The sequence below is a fragment of the Globicephala melas genome, chromosome 16 (assembly GCF_963455315.2).
Source record: "Globicephala melas chromosome 16, mGloMel1.2, whole genome shotgun sequence".
Classification (NCBI taxonomy): Eukaryota; Metazoa; Chordata; class Mammalia; order Artiodactyla; family Delphinidae; genus Globicephala; species Globicephala melas.
The window spans coordinates 73,381,034-73,393,903 of NC_083329.1; the positions used below are offsets into that span (position 1 = coordinate 73,381,034).

Genomic DNA, 12,870 nt, shown 5'->3' on the forward strand with positions numbered 1-12,870 from the left:
CATATTTCTCTGTTGTCTCATTTTGTCTAACTTTCTGTGTTTGCGGTCTCCTTTCCACAGGCTGCAGGATCACAGTTCCTCTTGCTTCTGGTGTCTGCCCCCTGGTGGGTGAGGTTGGTCCAGGGGCTTATGCAGGCTTCCTTGTGGGAGGGACTGGTGACTGCCCTCTGGTGGGTGGAGCTGGGTCTTGTCCCTCTGGTGGGCAGGGCTGTGCCAAGGGGTGTGTTTTGAGGTGGCTGTGAGCTCAGTAGGACTTTAGGCAGCCTGTCTGCTGATGGGTGGGGCTGTGTTCCTTTGTGCTGGTTGTTTGGCCTGAGGCATCCCAGCACTGGATCCTGCAGGCTGTTGGGTGGGGCCAGGTCTTGCTGCCAACAGAGGGACCTCCGGGAGAGCTCACGCTGATCAGTATTCCTTGGGGAATATTGATCCTTCCCCCCACAAGTGTCCTTGTCCCCCACAGTGATCTACAGCCAACCCCTGCCTCCCCAGGAGACCCTCCAAGATCCCTAGGTAGGTCTAGCCCAGGTTCCTAGGGAGGTACTGCTTTGTGCTGGGTCCCAGTGCACTCTTGTATGCACCCTCCCAGAGTGTTTCCCCCAGCCCTGTGGAGCTCCTGCTCTCAAGCCCCGCTGACCTTCAGGGCTGAGTGCTCTGGGGGTTCTTCCTCCCAATGCCAGACCCTCAGACTGTCTCGAAGGGCTATTTTTACGTCCCTATATAGCCTGTGTGATTTTAATATTTTTTAGTGCAAGGGCTGTTTTTCGTGTGGGTGTCTGCCACCTCTTTCCTCAGTGTATGCTGGCCGTTATCCCCTTTATAGGAGGTTTGACTGGTGGTGTGACCAGAGCCTGCACTGGGTATTGAGCAGGGCCTCCCCTTTGGTCTGTGGTTGTCACCGCCCTGTCAGGGGCGGAGTCTGCTTCCTGGTTGTTGTTGTAGAGGCCCCCAGATCTGTTTTGTTTCTGATCTGCGGTGCAAGGTAGGCAGGATTGGAGCAGTCCCACTGGGAGAGAAGCCCCTGAGTATTCCTCCTCTGGAGATGTTCACCTGTGAGCTGCTCTGTTGTGTCACCTTTCACCTGTCGTGTGGGCTCACAGATTACACTGTTGTTGGTACTGCTTTCAGCTCCACCTTAACCGTGGGTATGTTGGCAGTTGGCCCTGGTGTCTCTCAGGTATTGTTTTCCCCAGGCCACCAGCATAGATCCACTGAAGTCATGTCCCAGGACTGCAGTAATCATGCATCTGACCCCTCTGTGGGCGCTATGGGGGCAGGTCAGACTCTGGCCTGGCCCAACCCCTGTGTGTATGTGCCCACAAAGTCCACCGCTGCTCAAACTAGACCCATCTCAGTGGTGGGAGCACTCATTGTCTGTTTGGATGTTCTGCAGCTCTGAGTTTACAAAGCCGGTCACAGGGGTGTAAACCTGCTTCACACAGCCACGAGGAGAGATTTCAGCTCTTCTTCCTTTGTTGCATGGCCCCGGGGCTCAGCTGTGACTTCAGCCCCACCTCTGCATGTGGTTCACCCACCAGTGTCTGCTCCTGAGGCTGCCCCGGAGCACAGGTGCCCTCCCAGGCGGGAGAGGGCAGAGGCTGCGAGTGACCAGGACACACGGGCCTACTCTAGCGGGAGCCCCTCCTAATAGCTACTGTATTTCTGACTATGCTTGCTCTTGCTATGTGTTCCCTCCCAAGACAGGAGCCCAAATTTCCTGTGTGCTCTGCTCTGAGTGGCCCTTCCTTGAGAAAGGGTCCAGTTGGGGGTGATGGACACATAGGTGTGTGGCCAGAAGCCTCAGTCCCTGCTCTGGGACAGGAGAGGAGGACCCCACGTGCAAGAGCAGAAGGGACCACAGAGTGGGGTGGGGTGGCCAGCAGAGATGCCAAGCAGAGGTCTTAACGGGTAGTCCTGCCATCATCCCCATTTGACAGCTGAGGAAATCGAGGTTGGTTAGACTTGTCTAGGAACAAGGAGCTGGCTCATTGCAGGGCTGGGATTTGAACCCAAGGGGGCTCTAAATTCCTGTCCAGGAAGACCCACTTGGGGAACCTGTCTCCTCCCACTTGGCACTGAGCCTGGAGACCCTCCCCAAGGTGCTCATGGCCTGGCGGGGGTGGGCTCTGCTAGGGACTGGGTGGGAAAGGAAGGGCCTCTGTGGGGGGGGGGTCCCCAGGATCCACAGGGCTCAGTGTACAGAGGAGCAGGGAGAGACGTGGTCAGAGAGACCTGGCCCCAGGCAGAGTCCCAGGGTAGGGAAGAGGCTGGGTGGTCCTGCACAACCCCTGGGGGCTCTGCCCATTCTCCGAGGGGGTTTTGGGCCTCCACCTCAAAGCCCATCCTCACATTATGACCCGCTAGATGGTGGCCATGCTTCTGTCTGCAGACCCAGCCCTGGGGCTGCAGCCTCTTTATTATGCCTTTATAAAAAGAGCTGATTTCAAAACTCAGCTTCTTTGCACTAAAAAACAAGGTTATTTAGAAGATGACAAAATAGATGCGCCATTTAGAAAAGTTACCAAATAGATGACAAATGTGCAGAGCGGCAAGCGGAAGTCTCCTCCCTCTCCTGCTCCCTTGCAGTAAAGCCTGTAATGAGTGTGGCCACCGGTGGCCAGATGTTTGCCGTGCCTTTATTTACATGTCATGTACACGCCTGTTTATGTCGTTTAAAAGTGACTGGTGCGGGATCTTGTGCAGCTGGGGAGTCCAGAGGTGGGGTCCTTGGCCCAGCTGCTGTTAGAGGGGTCACTGCCCCAGGCTGAAGGGCTGGGCCTCACGTGGCTGCCCCTTCCTTCCCGTGGCCTCCTGGGCGGTGCACGGGCATGGTGTAGGCGGGACGCAGTCTCTGGAGGACCGAGACCCCCCACGGGTGGGGAGCCCTGGGGGAGCAGCAGCGTGATGAGGGACATGCCGCCCAGTGGCTGTGCAGGACACATGGGCTGGGGCCTCACCCCCGGGGTAGGTGACTGTACCCTGAGCGCACGCCCCTCCCCTGTCGAGGGGGACAATGAGTGCCGTCTGAGGCTCCCTCGGGAGCTGTGGGCCGGTGCCCAGTGTAGAGCTCGGCCCCCTGGCTTCCTGCTAGGCTCACCTGTCCCCCCACGGGGGGCTGCAGAGTTGGGGGGCTGAGTCCCCAGGCTGGCTCCCCACTGGCTAGCCCTGGGGCAGGTGTCCCTGCAGGCGGCCTTGCCCTGTGGAGGATCTGGTAGGGGCTCTGTGAGTTAGTGGGGTGTCAGTGTGCTCCCCCCATAGCACCTTCTGACCAGAGCAGCCTGCTCTCTCCACGGTGGGAGAGGCCAGAGGCTCTGAAAATGCCATTTCTGATGACCAAGAAGCTTGGGGTCAGGATATCCAACTGGCCAAGATTACACTCTCGGGTCAACTTTTGAACCTGGAACTGTGTAATCTCAGGAAAGTCGCCCTGCAGCACATGGCCCTCAGCTGAAGTGCTGGGGGTCGTGTCCCCTCGGGTCCCAGTGACAGCACAGTAGAGCAGCTGCCAGTGCTGAGGCACCCAGGGAGCCCACCTTCCTTATTTCCTCCCACAAAAGGCTACTGAGCACGGCCATGGGACGGGTTCGAGCCAGACAGGAAGACGTGAAGGCAGGTGGTCAGCCACTTGTGGCCTCGTGGGTCGGCAGTCTAGCGATTAACCCAGGGGGGCTTCCTAGGGGTAGTGACACCCGGGCTGGACTTGGAAATCCTGATTTCCTCGGTTGAGTTCCTTCTTGCTGAGACTGTTTCACTATGTGAAAAGTAAAGGTTTGCTCAAGTCAGTGGTTCTTTAACTTGAGCGGCAAAGAGGACCCACCCCAGGGTTCTGACACAGTGGGGCCTGAGACTGTGCGTTCTAACGTGGGCTGAGGGGAGTGTTCTGTGAGTCTGAACCCAACCTGACACGAGGGCAGCACGGAGCCTGGGGGCCACAGACGTTGCAATCCAGGTCTGTCCCCGGGGACTTCCCTTGAGCGCTTGCCCTCCTTGCAAAGGATTTTCTGAGAGTCCAAAGGCGACCTCCAGGCGTTTGGCAGAGAAGCCAGCGTCGTTTGGGCCGGGCCCCTTTTGCCCTGGTGTGAGGCTCAGCTGATGTGCTGGGGTGGGAGTTGGCTCTCCTTGTAAAGCCCTTGGAGGGGCCCCTCATGGCTGCTGTTTGCTCCGCCCAGTGGGGAGACTTGTGGCCAGAAGGGCTCAGAGGCCAACCCTGGTCTGGGCGAGAGAGCAGGCCAGGGCTGGCTGGAGGCGTCATCAACGGCAAGCTCAGCGCTGGGGGCTCTTTCTGCCCCCTGAGGCGTGGGGAGCAGCCCCGGCTCGGAGAGGGAGGCCAGCGCGGCGGCCTGGGGAGCTAGGGGTGGGGCAGCGGTGCCTGCCTGCCAGTGACCAGAGAGGGTGACACCTGGCCACGGTCCCCGCCAAGGCAGGAAGGGCCAGCTCCTCCCCCCGGACTTCAGCCTCCCTGCCCTCCAAGGGTGGGACTAGCCCAGCAGGCGGGGCAGGCCACCCCTGGCCAGCAGGAGGGGGAGTGCACCCACGGCACTAGCTTCTGAGGCCTCGGGCCGGCAGGTGTGCGTCACGCTGATGCCTCAGAGCCCCCTTCAGATGCGGCCAGCTGCCCCGGGCAGTGAGGAAACTGAGGCCCAGAGGGCTGCAGACTCTCCCGGCCTCATGAGAGCCTGCAGCAAAGCCCGGCTGCAGTGCGAGGTGGGGACCCTCAGCCTCCATCACACTGAGCCCCCAGACTGCTGCCCAGCATCTGTGTCTAACAGGCATTTCAAATCCACGTGTCCAAAAGCAAGTTCCAGGTCTGTCCCCAAGCCCCACCCTCCGAGCCCTTCCCCATGCTGGTCAGTCTCTCAGGCGGAAGACCGTTCTCCACAGCGTCCAGAGTTGACCCTCCTCCCCTCCTCCTCTGCCATCACTTGACCTGAGCAATGTCTCCCAGGGTTTTGTCATGGCAAAACCCACTGATTGGTTTTTAGATCTTTCCCTTGCTGGGTCTCCACACGGCGGCCACGGTGACCTTCACCCTGAGTCAGGTCACTCCTTTGTCCGGAGTCCCGACGCCTCCTGTCTCACATGCTGCACCCTGGGCCCCCAGGTGTGTATTGTCTGGCCAGACCACTCCCCTGCTGATCACCTTCCCCTACACTGGCCTCAGGACCTTGGCACCTGCTGTCCTTTTTGCCTCGAACCTCCCTCTTTTATCCCAGGAAGCTGCACAGCTAACACCATCAGTCTGTCTCAGGGCCCCTCCCCGAGGCCGCCTTGATCACCCCCCACACACTCAGTGTTCTCCTCCTGGTGCTGTTTTTCTCCATAGTTTCTCTTTTCCCACTGGGATGGAACCCCAGGAGGCAGGGCCTTCTGTGTCCAGATGCCTGGAATGAGGCCTGGTATGCACAGAGCAGGTGCTGAAGAAACATTTATCAGACACATTGATCAGCGGCTTCAGGGCCACTGAGGAGCCTGCCCGCCCGCCTGTGCTGACATCTAATGACCCCACTCCCGGCCCTGCCGGGGCTCAGGCTCTGCACCTGCACGCAGGCTGCAGGCAACCTGGGAGGAGGGCCTGGCGGAGGTGCCTTTGATGCCTCATGGCCTCATTCTTTTCTCCCAGGAAACTATGCCCCAGACGTCCGTGGTCTTCTCCAGCATCCTCGGGCCCAGCTGTAGTGGACAGGTGCAGCCCGGCATGGGGGAGCGAGGAGGTGGGGTCGGCAGCTCCGGGGACCTCGTCTTCCAAGACGGACGTCTCATCTCCGGGTCCCTGGAGGCCCTGATGGAGCACTTGGTCCCCACAGTGGACTATTACCCCGATGTGAGTGCCCCGTGACTGGTGGGATCGACCTGGGCTCCCGGGGAGGCTGCTGCTGGGATGGAGAGGGAGGTCCCCCATCAGTCAGAGCTGGACGGAGAGGCAGGGGAGGCGCAGGGCAGCAGGGAGCCCCGGCCCTACCTCCTGTGCTTTCCTGCTCCCTGCCACCCTGGCCCCCAGCCTAGGAGAGGGGAGCCGGCAGCGACTTCCCTGCTATCCCCAGGCAGGTAGGAGGCGACCCTGGAGGAGCAGGAGGGGTCTAAGGGGCAAGGCCAGTGCTTCAGGGTCCTGGTGAGGGTCCACCCGTCAGTGTCCTGTCTCTGAGCTGGAAAGTTTGTTTTGTGCATGAACCGCAGTGGCTCAGAATGAAGAGGGTCGGCCCCTCCGTGCCCTCCTGGGCACACGCGTGTGCGGGCAGGACGGGCCTTTGCCAACCCGTATCCTCCCTCTTCATCTCAAGGTGACATTGGCGCGTTCTCGGAAGAGCGAGAAAGAGTTCCCTTGTCACTTGTGGCTTCCCTTCCGCCTCCAGTAGATGACGTCTCATAGTGGCAGTGGGGCTGTTACCTGCTCCCCTATGGGTGCCCCCTCCCTCCTGAGGGCAGGGCCCTGCGCATGGCCTCCGGGCGACAGATGGGGCTGCGAGGGAGGGTGGGGAGGAATTGCCCCCTTTACCCTCCAGCTGGGTTTCCAGGACTCCTGGCCGCCCCCCCCCCCACCAGACATATCAGGCCTCCTCCCTCCCTCCTGGGGCTCTGTCCACTCCTCTGTCTGTCCTTCCATCCACCCCGGAAATCCTCTCAGGGCCTGGCTGGGGCTGGTGGTGCCGATGTGGCAGCTGAGGTCCAGGCGGCAGAGCCAGGGAGAGGGGACCCCAGGCCCTGAAGATGTCTGGAGCAGGGCCGCGGTCCCCCAGGGGCTGGGACCTCCAACCCCAGTGCTGGTCTGTGCGACAGTGGCCTTGTGTGGCGGGGGGAGGGGCCTCCCCTTCTTCAGGCCTGTCCCCGGGGAGCCTCAGCCAGCTCACCCAGTGTTGTCCCCAGAGTACTGTGCCCTGGGGTCCCAGCCGGCTTCCCAGGAGAGAGCCAAGGGGCGGTGGAGGTCGAACGGGGGTCCAGCTAGGCATCAGCCCGGCTGCCGAGCACCTGGGCTCCCCGCCTTTCCCTCACGGCCCGTGCCCTGCAGACGTGGGCGGCTGGGGACACGGCGCTCCGTCTGTCTCCCTGCTCCTCCTGCCTTGGGCTCTCCTCTGCCCCTGGCTGAGAGCTCCAAGGTGTAACAGGTGCAGCCTTCCTTCACGCTCTGAGCCTTCTGCTCAGGAGGGGCCCCTGAAGGTCCCACCACTGACGGGCCGGGCCCCTGGAGCACCCGTGCTGCACAGCCCAGGGACACCCTGCTGCTCCAGGGAGAGCCTCCCCAGCGGCCTCTGAGGGCTGCATCGGGGCAGGGAGGGCCTGAGGGCCGAGTCCCGATCTGGGAGGCTGCGTTAGGCTGGAGCACAGAAGACCTGCTCCTTTGGGCCTGGAGTGGAGGCCGAGAGTCCTGGGCCCCCCGCCTGCAGCAGCCATGTGGCAGTAGATCACTGTCTGAGTCGAGTCTCCGGGAGACCCCAGGCAGCCTCCCCGCCGCCAGGTCCGCCCTGTCTGCAGGCAGGGGCCTGGTAAATCCCACGTCAGCCAAAAGCTTCCAAGAGCCCTGGGCTCTGCTCCCTGCCGCCTTTCAGCCCAGACCAGGTGCACCCCTCAGCCTGCACCGCGACCAGGTGACGAGGACGTGCGGCCTTGGGACTGCGGGGCCCTGGTGTGGCAGGTGGGGACGGGGCCCACAGCTGGCTAGTGACCACACAGCGGCTTGCAGCAGCTCCCGATGTGGGGTCCTGGGGCCAAGGAGGCCCCCACCGCCCCCCAGCCAGGCCCTGCCCCACTGAGCAGTGAGGATCTGTCACAGAGCAGGCTGGGCGCCTGGCCCGGGGAGCACCGTGGGCCAGGCCACAGGCCCACACAGGCCCGGAGACACCGCCAACATCCAGGTCCGGGTTTAGCTCCCGGCGTGGGGTAGGGGAGCATCCCAGCTGAGTAAAGCCACTGGGACCGCTTGTCAGGGATACCTCTGAGAGCTGCTGCAAAGTGGGGTTTGATCTGTGCCTTGCACGGTGGGCAGGATTTGGGAGCAGTGAGAGAGGAGGAAGGGCATTCGAGGTGAGGTAACCACGCAGAAGGTGACGCTGGGCCCGGGAGGCGGGGACGAGGCGGAGGAGCAGGCCGCGGCTATACCTGGGGGCCATGCCGGGCCCGACTCACTCTTCACCCTCTGTCTCTTTCCTTCAGAGGACATACATCTTCACGTTTCTCTTGAGCTCCCGGGTCTTCATCCCCCCTCATGACCTGCTGGCCCGCGTGGGGCAGATCTGCCTGGAGCAGAGGCAGCAGCTGGAGGCCGGATCTGATAAGGTAAAGGTGAACCCCCGGGCTGCTGCCCGTCTCCGTGCCCCTGGCTTCCCCGCTGGCTCACGCTTGGGAGAGAATGCTGCTCAGGACGGGGCCTGGCTGAGCCCGGCCCGGGCCTCTCCCTGCTGGGGGCAGGTCTGCTTGTCTGGCCTCCTGACATCCCTGGAGCAGGCCTTCCGGGGGTCTTCAGGGGCGCCCACCTCCCAGGGCGCTGGATGGAACTGTGGCTAGAGGAGGAGGAACTGTGGCTGCTGGACTGGCCCCCTGGGCCCGCCCGGGTCTCCCAGGATGCCCCCACCCGGCCCTCCAGGGCTCCCCGGCAGCATGCAGCACCCTGCATGCTGTGAGCCAGCGGGTGCTCACACCCCCTCCCGGGGAAGGGCCATAGCAGACAGTCCTGCCGGCTCTCCTGCTCAGTGCCAGACACTCCGGAAGGGAGGGTCCGGCTCCAGCTGGTGGAGAAGCAGCCTGGGTCACTGCTCCCTCCAAAGGGGGTGGCGGGCAGCACCCTCAGGCTAGAGTTTTCAGAGACTCAAATAGGGCTGTTTTTCACTGTCATGTCTTCTGATTGAGTCGGGCTTTGGGCAGTCAAGATGGGTAAGAAACCACAGCTCATCCCTGAGGCCCTGGGGCAGGCCCGGGGTCTGGTGCGGAAGCAGGGCTGGTGGGCGTACTGTCAAGGTGCTGGCAGGGCCTGTTCCGGATGACCTTCCCCTCTACCAGGCTGGACCTCCTGCCTCTGGAGGTTTGCAGCAAAGGTCTGTGACATCTGTGCCCTCTTCAGTCTCCTCTCCAGAGGGGCGCGTCCCTGGGTGTGCTGGGCAGGGACAGAGACAGGCACCCATTGCAGCCCGGAGATCAGGAAAGGCTCCTGAAGGCGTGGGTGGGGAGAAGCCAGAACAGGGTGAGTGGGAGATGAAATTCTAGGCTGAGGGTCAGCAGGGGGACAGTAGAAGCCTGAGAGGAGCCTGGGGTGAGCCCTCCCGCCTTCGTCTGTGATGACAGGCAGGGCAGGGCCTCTGAGAAGGGAATGCAGGGCTGTAGTTCCTGCTGAGTGCGGGGTGCAGCGGGCACCTGGGGGGAGTGTCAGCTGGGTGAAGGCAGCGGAGCAGAGGTGGGTGGAGGGGGGCAGGTAGGTGTAGGTGTGGGGAGTTGGGTCATGAAGGAGCTGGGCCCCGAGGGTAGTCAGGGCCGGAACGGTCCAGGGTGGCCAGGCAGGCACGGGGATCTGGTCAGGGCCAGGCAGGAGCCAAAGCGGGCATAGGAATGGTTTAGCGTACGTGAGCCAACGCGGGGCTGGGCCTGGAGGACTGGCCGGGAGAGCACGGCCAGGCATCCCGCACCCCCTCCTTGGACTGTATGTGCGTGTGGACCTGGGCCAGTGGGAACTGGGGAGAGGATGCCTGGTGTGTCTGCGGCCCTTCCCAGCACTTGCCAACCTGCTTTTTACCGAGAGAAGGTGGCTGGGGTCTCTTGCTTAACGTTAACGATTTTGCTTGGTTTTCATCGTGTCCTTTTTTATGGGTAACTTCTAATTACAGCAAATGAAACTAATTTTCTGTGTCACGGTAGCGATAGGACAGGTTCTTTGAAAATGAATTTAAGTGAAAAAGAGAGCTGGCTTAAGGGGAATGTGAAGCAACGCAGGAATGACAAAACCGCAGGTGGACAGGGTGAAGGATGTCCTTACCCAGCAGCTCTCACCCCAGCGTCGGGGCAGAGGACACAGGTCCTGTGGGGGAATGGGTCAGAGGTGTTGCAGAACTGGGGGTGCTTGTACCGCTTGTCATCTTGTCGCCCACTCTGGAGGGTCAGGCCTTGCTTTATCCCCCGACCCCCCCACCCTCCCCAGGCCAGGCTGAAGTCCTTCTCAGCCAAGATCGTGCAGCTACTGAAGGAGTGGACAGAGGCCTTCCCCTACGACTTCCAGGACGAGAAGGCCATGGCCGAACTGAAAGCCATCACCCACCGGGTCACACAGTGTGACGAGGTGAGGTCCTCCTCGGAGCCTGGCAGAGTTCCTTGTCTGAGGGAGGGGTGGGTCTTCAGGGACAGCTCTGTATGTGGTCCCCTTTGCTGTCACTCTCCCAAGAGGACTGCTGGGTGGCTCCATTTGCCCCTCAGCCCCATGAGGGCCGCTCAGCTGGCCAGCAACCGGCCAGACTTGCCCTTGGCATCCTGCGCACGCGGGAGACCCTGTGGCCCGAGTGGGGTGATCCCAGGCCCCACCTTCTCCCGCTCTTTGGGTGGGTGGAGTGGGGGCCTAGCGAGAGGCCTTGTCCGTCTTTCCTGGCTCCCAGCTCCCGCTTGGTCTGCAGCGTTGAGACGGGCCCTCCAGGGAGGTTGGTCCTGCCGCCGGCCCCCATTGCGGGAGCCTGGGCTCCGTGTGCTCAGCACTTTCTGCCTTCCTGAGGGCTCAAAGCCCAGGGAGAGTGGGGCAGAGCCAGGGCTGCTCCCACCCAGGGAAGGAAGGCTCCTAGTCCTGGAGGAAGCCCTTCCGGAGTCCCTCGTCCCTACCGTGGGCCCCCCCTACGGTGGAAAGGCCACGAGAAGTAGCTCAGCTGGCCGCCACTCAGAAAGCCATGCTTTTCATACCCAGAAGCCTAGCCCTGGCTTTCAGCTCCCTTCTCCTCAGGACGGCTGTGGAGTCACCCTCCCCTGCAGCCCTCGGCAGAGCCCACACTGTGCCCTACTCTGCCGTCAAGAGGCCCAAGTGCTCATGGCAGGTCTGGGTAGGGGACGTGGGCTCAAAGTTAGACGCGTCCCTGGAGATGAGATGGGTTCCTCCGGCGCGGTGCAGGTCTTGCTGCCAGCCCAGGCCAGCACCTTCTCCACCCCCGCCCCTCCCAGGAGAATGGCACGGTGAAGAAGGCCATCGCCCAAATGACGCAGAGCCTGCTGCTGTCCCTGGCTGCCCGGAGCCAGCTTCAGGAGCTGCGTGAGAAGCTCCGCTCACCGGCCATGGACAAAGGGCCCATCCTCAAGGCCAAGCCGCCAGCCGCGCAGAAGGACATCCTGGGCGTGTGCTGTGACCCCCTGGTGTTGGCCCAGCAGCTGACTCACATCGAGCTGGTTAGTGCTGCAGTGCGCCCTTCCCAGAATGGGCTGGGGCGTGTTCACTGATGCTCACGCTGGCACCTTCCCAACATGACACCACAGGGCCTTCCCCTGCCGGCCGGACCGGGGTGTCGGGAAGCCCGCTTGGCAGCCCCAAGTGCTGCCTCTGGCGGCTGTGTGTCCACCTGAGCAGAGGGTTTCTTGGTACCTGGGTCCCCAGGATCACGGCAGCCCCATGTTAACGGGAGGGGCTGGGGCGATGGGGACTGCAGTGGCCTCAGGATGGAAGAGCAGCTTGGGAAGAGGTGAAGGGTTTCAAGGGGGACGGCTCTCCCCGCCCCGTCCCCTCATCCTGCTTGTGCCCGGGCTGGGCAGGGGCCCTGCACATAGCAGCCGCTGCTGAGGCTCTCGCCTCCCAGGGGAGGGCCTTCCAGACCCTGGGGAACATCTGGGGGGCCTGCCCACTGTCTGGGTGCGGCCTTCCAGACCCTGGGGTACATCTGGGGGGCCTGCCCACTGTCTGGGTGCTCTGATCGAGGAGGGGCCATGGCTGAGGGGCACGCCTGCAGGGAGGTCGTGACTGCTGCTCTGACACGCCCTCCATGCTGCGTGTGGGGCCTGCCTGAGGGTGGCAGGCTTGTCACTCCTCCTGGGCTGTCTCCCCGTTTCATCCAGGAGAGGGTCAGCAGCATCCACCCTGAGGACCTGATGCAGATCGTCAGCCACATGGACTCTCGGGACAAGCATAGGGTGAGGGGCTGCAGCGTGCTCCAGGGTGGCCGGGGGAGGGTGCGGGGGCCTCGCCCAGACGCCTGAGCGCCTCCGGAGTGTCGGGCCTCACAACCTGACGATGCACGTAGGTCTGGCCTTGCAGCGCCTGCCCCACAGCTCAGTGGACAGCCACGCAGGATGCTGCATGCTGCTGGGGAGCCCTGGAGGGCCAGGTGGGGGCATCCTGGGAGACCCGGGCGGGCCCAGGGGGCCAGTCCAGCAGCCACCCCCCTCCTCCTCTGGCCACAGCTCCTTCTGAGGGCTCTGAAGGTGGGGCTGGGGCGGCAGCTACGGGCAGGGTCCTCGGGCTCCCTGTGACCTGCTGTGTCCCTACAGTGCCGAGGAGACCTGATTAAGACCTACAGCCTGGAGGCCTACGACAACTGGTTCAACTGCCTCAGCATGCTGGTGGCCACCGAGGTGTGCCGGGTAAGTGCCGTGCGGCGCACACAGCAGCAGGGCCGGCCTCATCTCCTCCTGACCCCACCGTGCCGCCTGGGGCTCTGACCCCTGTACCCCGCAGGGGACGGAACTTTGCAAGTGGAGATACGAAGTTTTTATTGCCAGGGCCTTGGGAGCGCCAACCCCCAACAGTAATGCCTGAAATTACAACAGAGACCCATCCGGGGAGGCAGCCTGTGCCCAGCATGGCCTGTCAGCTCATCTGGGTCTCCCTTGGTCCTCTCAGACTACCCTCCCGCCTCTCTGCCCAGCATCGAAAATGCCACGGCTGCATTTCCTGCCTCTGCAGCCTGCGAGAATCCCTCCACCCCCGGCATG

The 12,870-nt window shown here is 62.6% G+C and overlaps 1 protein-coding gene across 7 annotated transcripts in view; it reads left to right on the plus strand.

Annotated features, from left to right (window-relative positions):
- The window catches only part of RASGEF1A (RasGEF domain family member 1A), a 246,915-nt gene that overhangs the window by 229,343 nt on the left and 4,702 nt on the right, over positions 1 to 12,870 (plus strand). For all 7 annotated transcript variants that reach the window (XM_060286880.1, XM_060286881.2, XM_070043949.1 and 4 more), the window contains 6 exons: positions 5,618 to 5,818; positions 8,143 to 8,265; positions 10,115 to 10,252; positions 11,113 to 11,334; positions 11,995 to 12,069; positions 12,427 to 12,519. In XM_060286880.1, coding sequence (XP_060142863.1) covers positions 5,624 to 5,818; positions 8,143 to 8,265; positions 10,115 to 10,252; positions 11,113 to 11,334; positions 11,995 to 12,069; positions 12,427 to 12,519 — 846 coding nt within the window. In that variant the 5' untranslated portion in view covers positions 5,618 to 5,623. The remainder of the gene's footprint in view (positions 1 to 5,617; positions 5,819 to 8,142; positions 8,266 to 10,114; positions 10,253 to 11,112; positions 11,335 to 11,994; positions 12,070 to 12,426; positions 12,520 to 12,870) is intronic.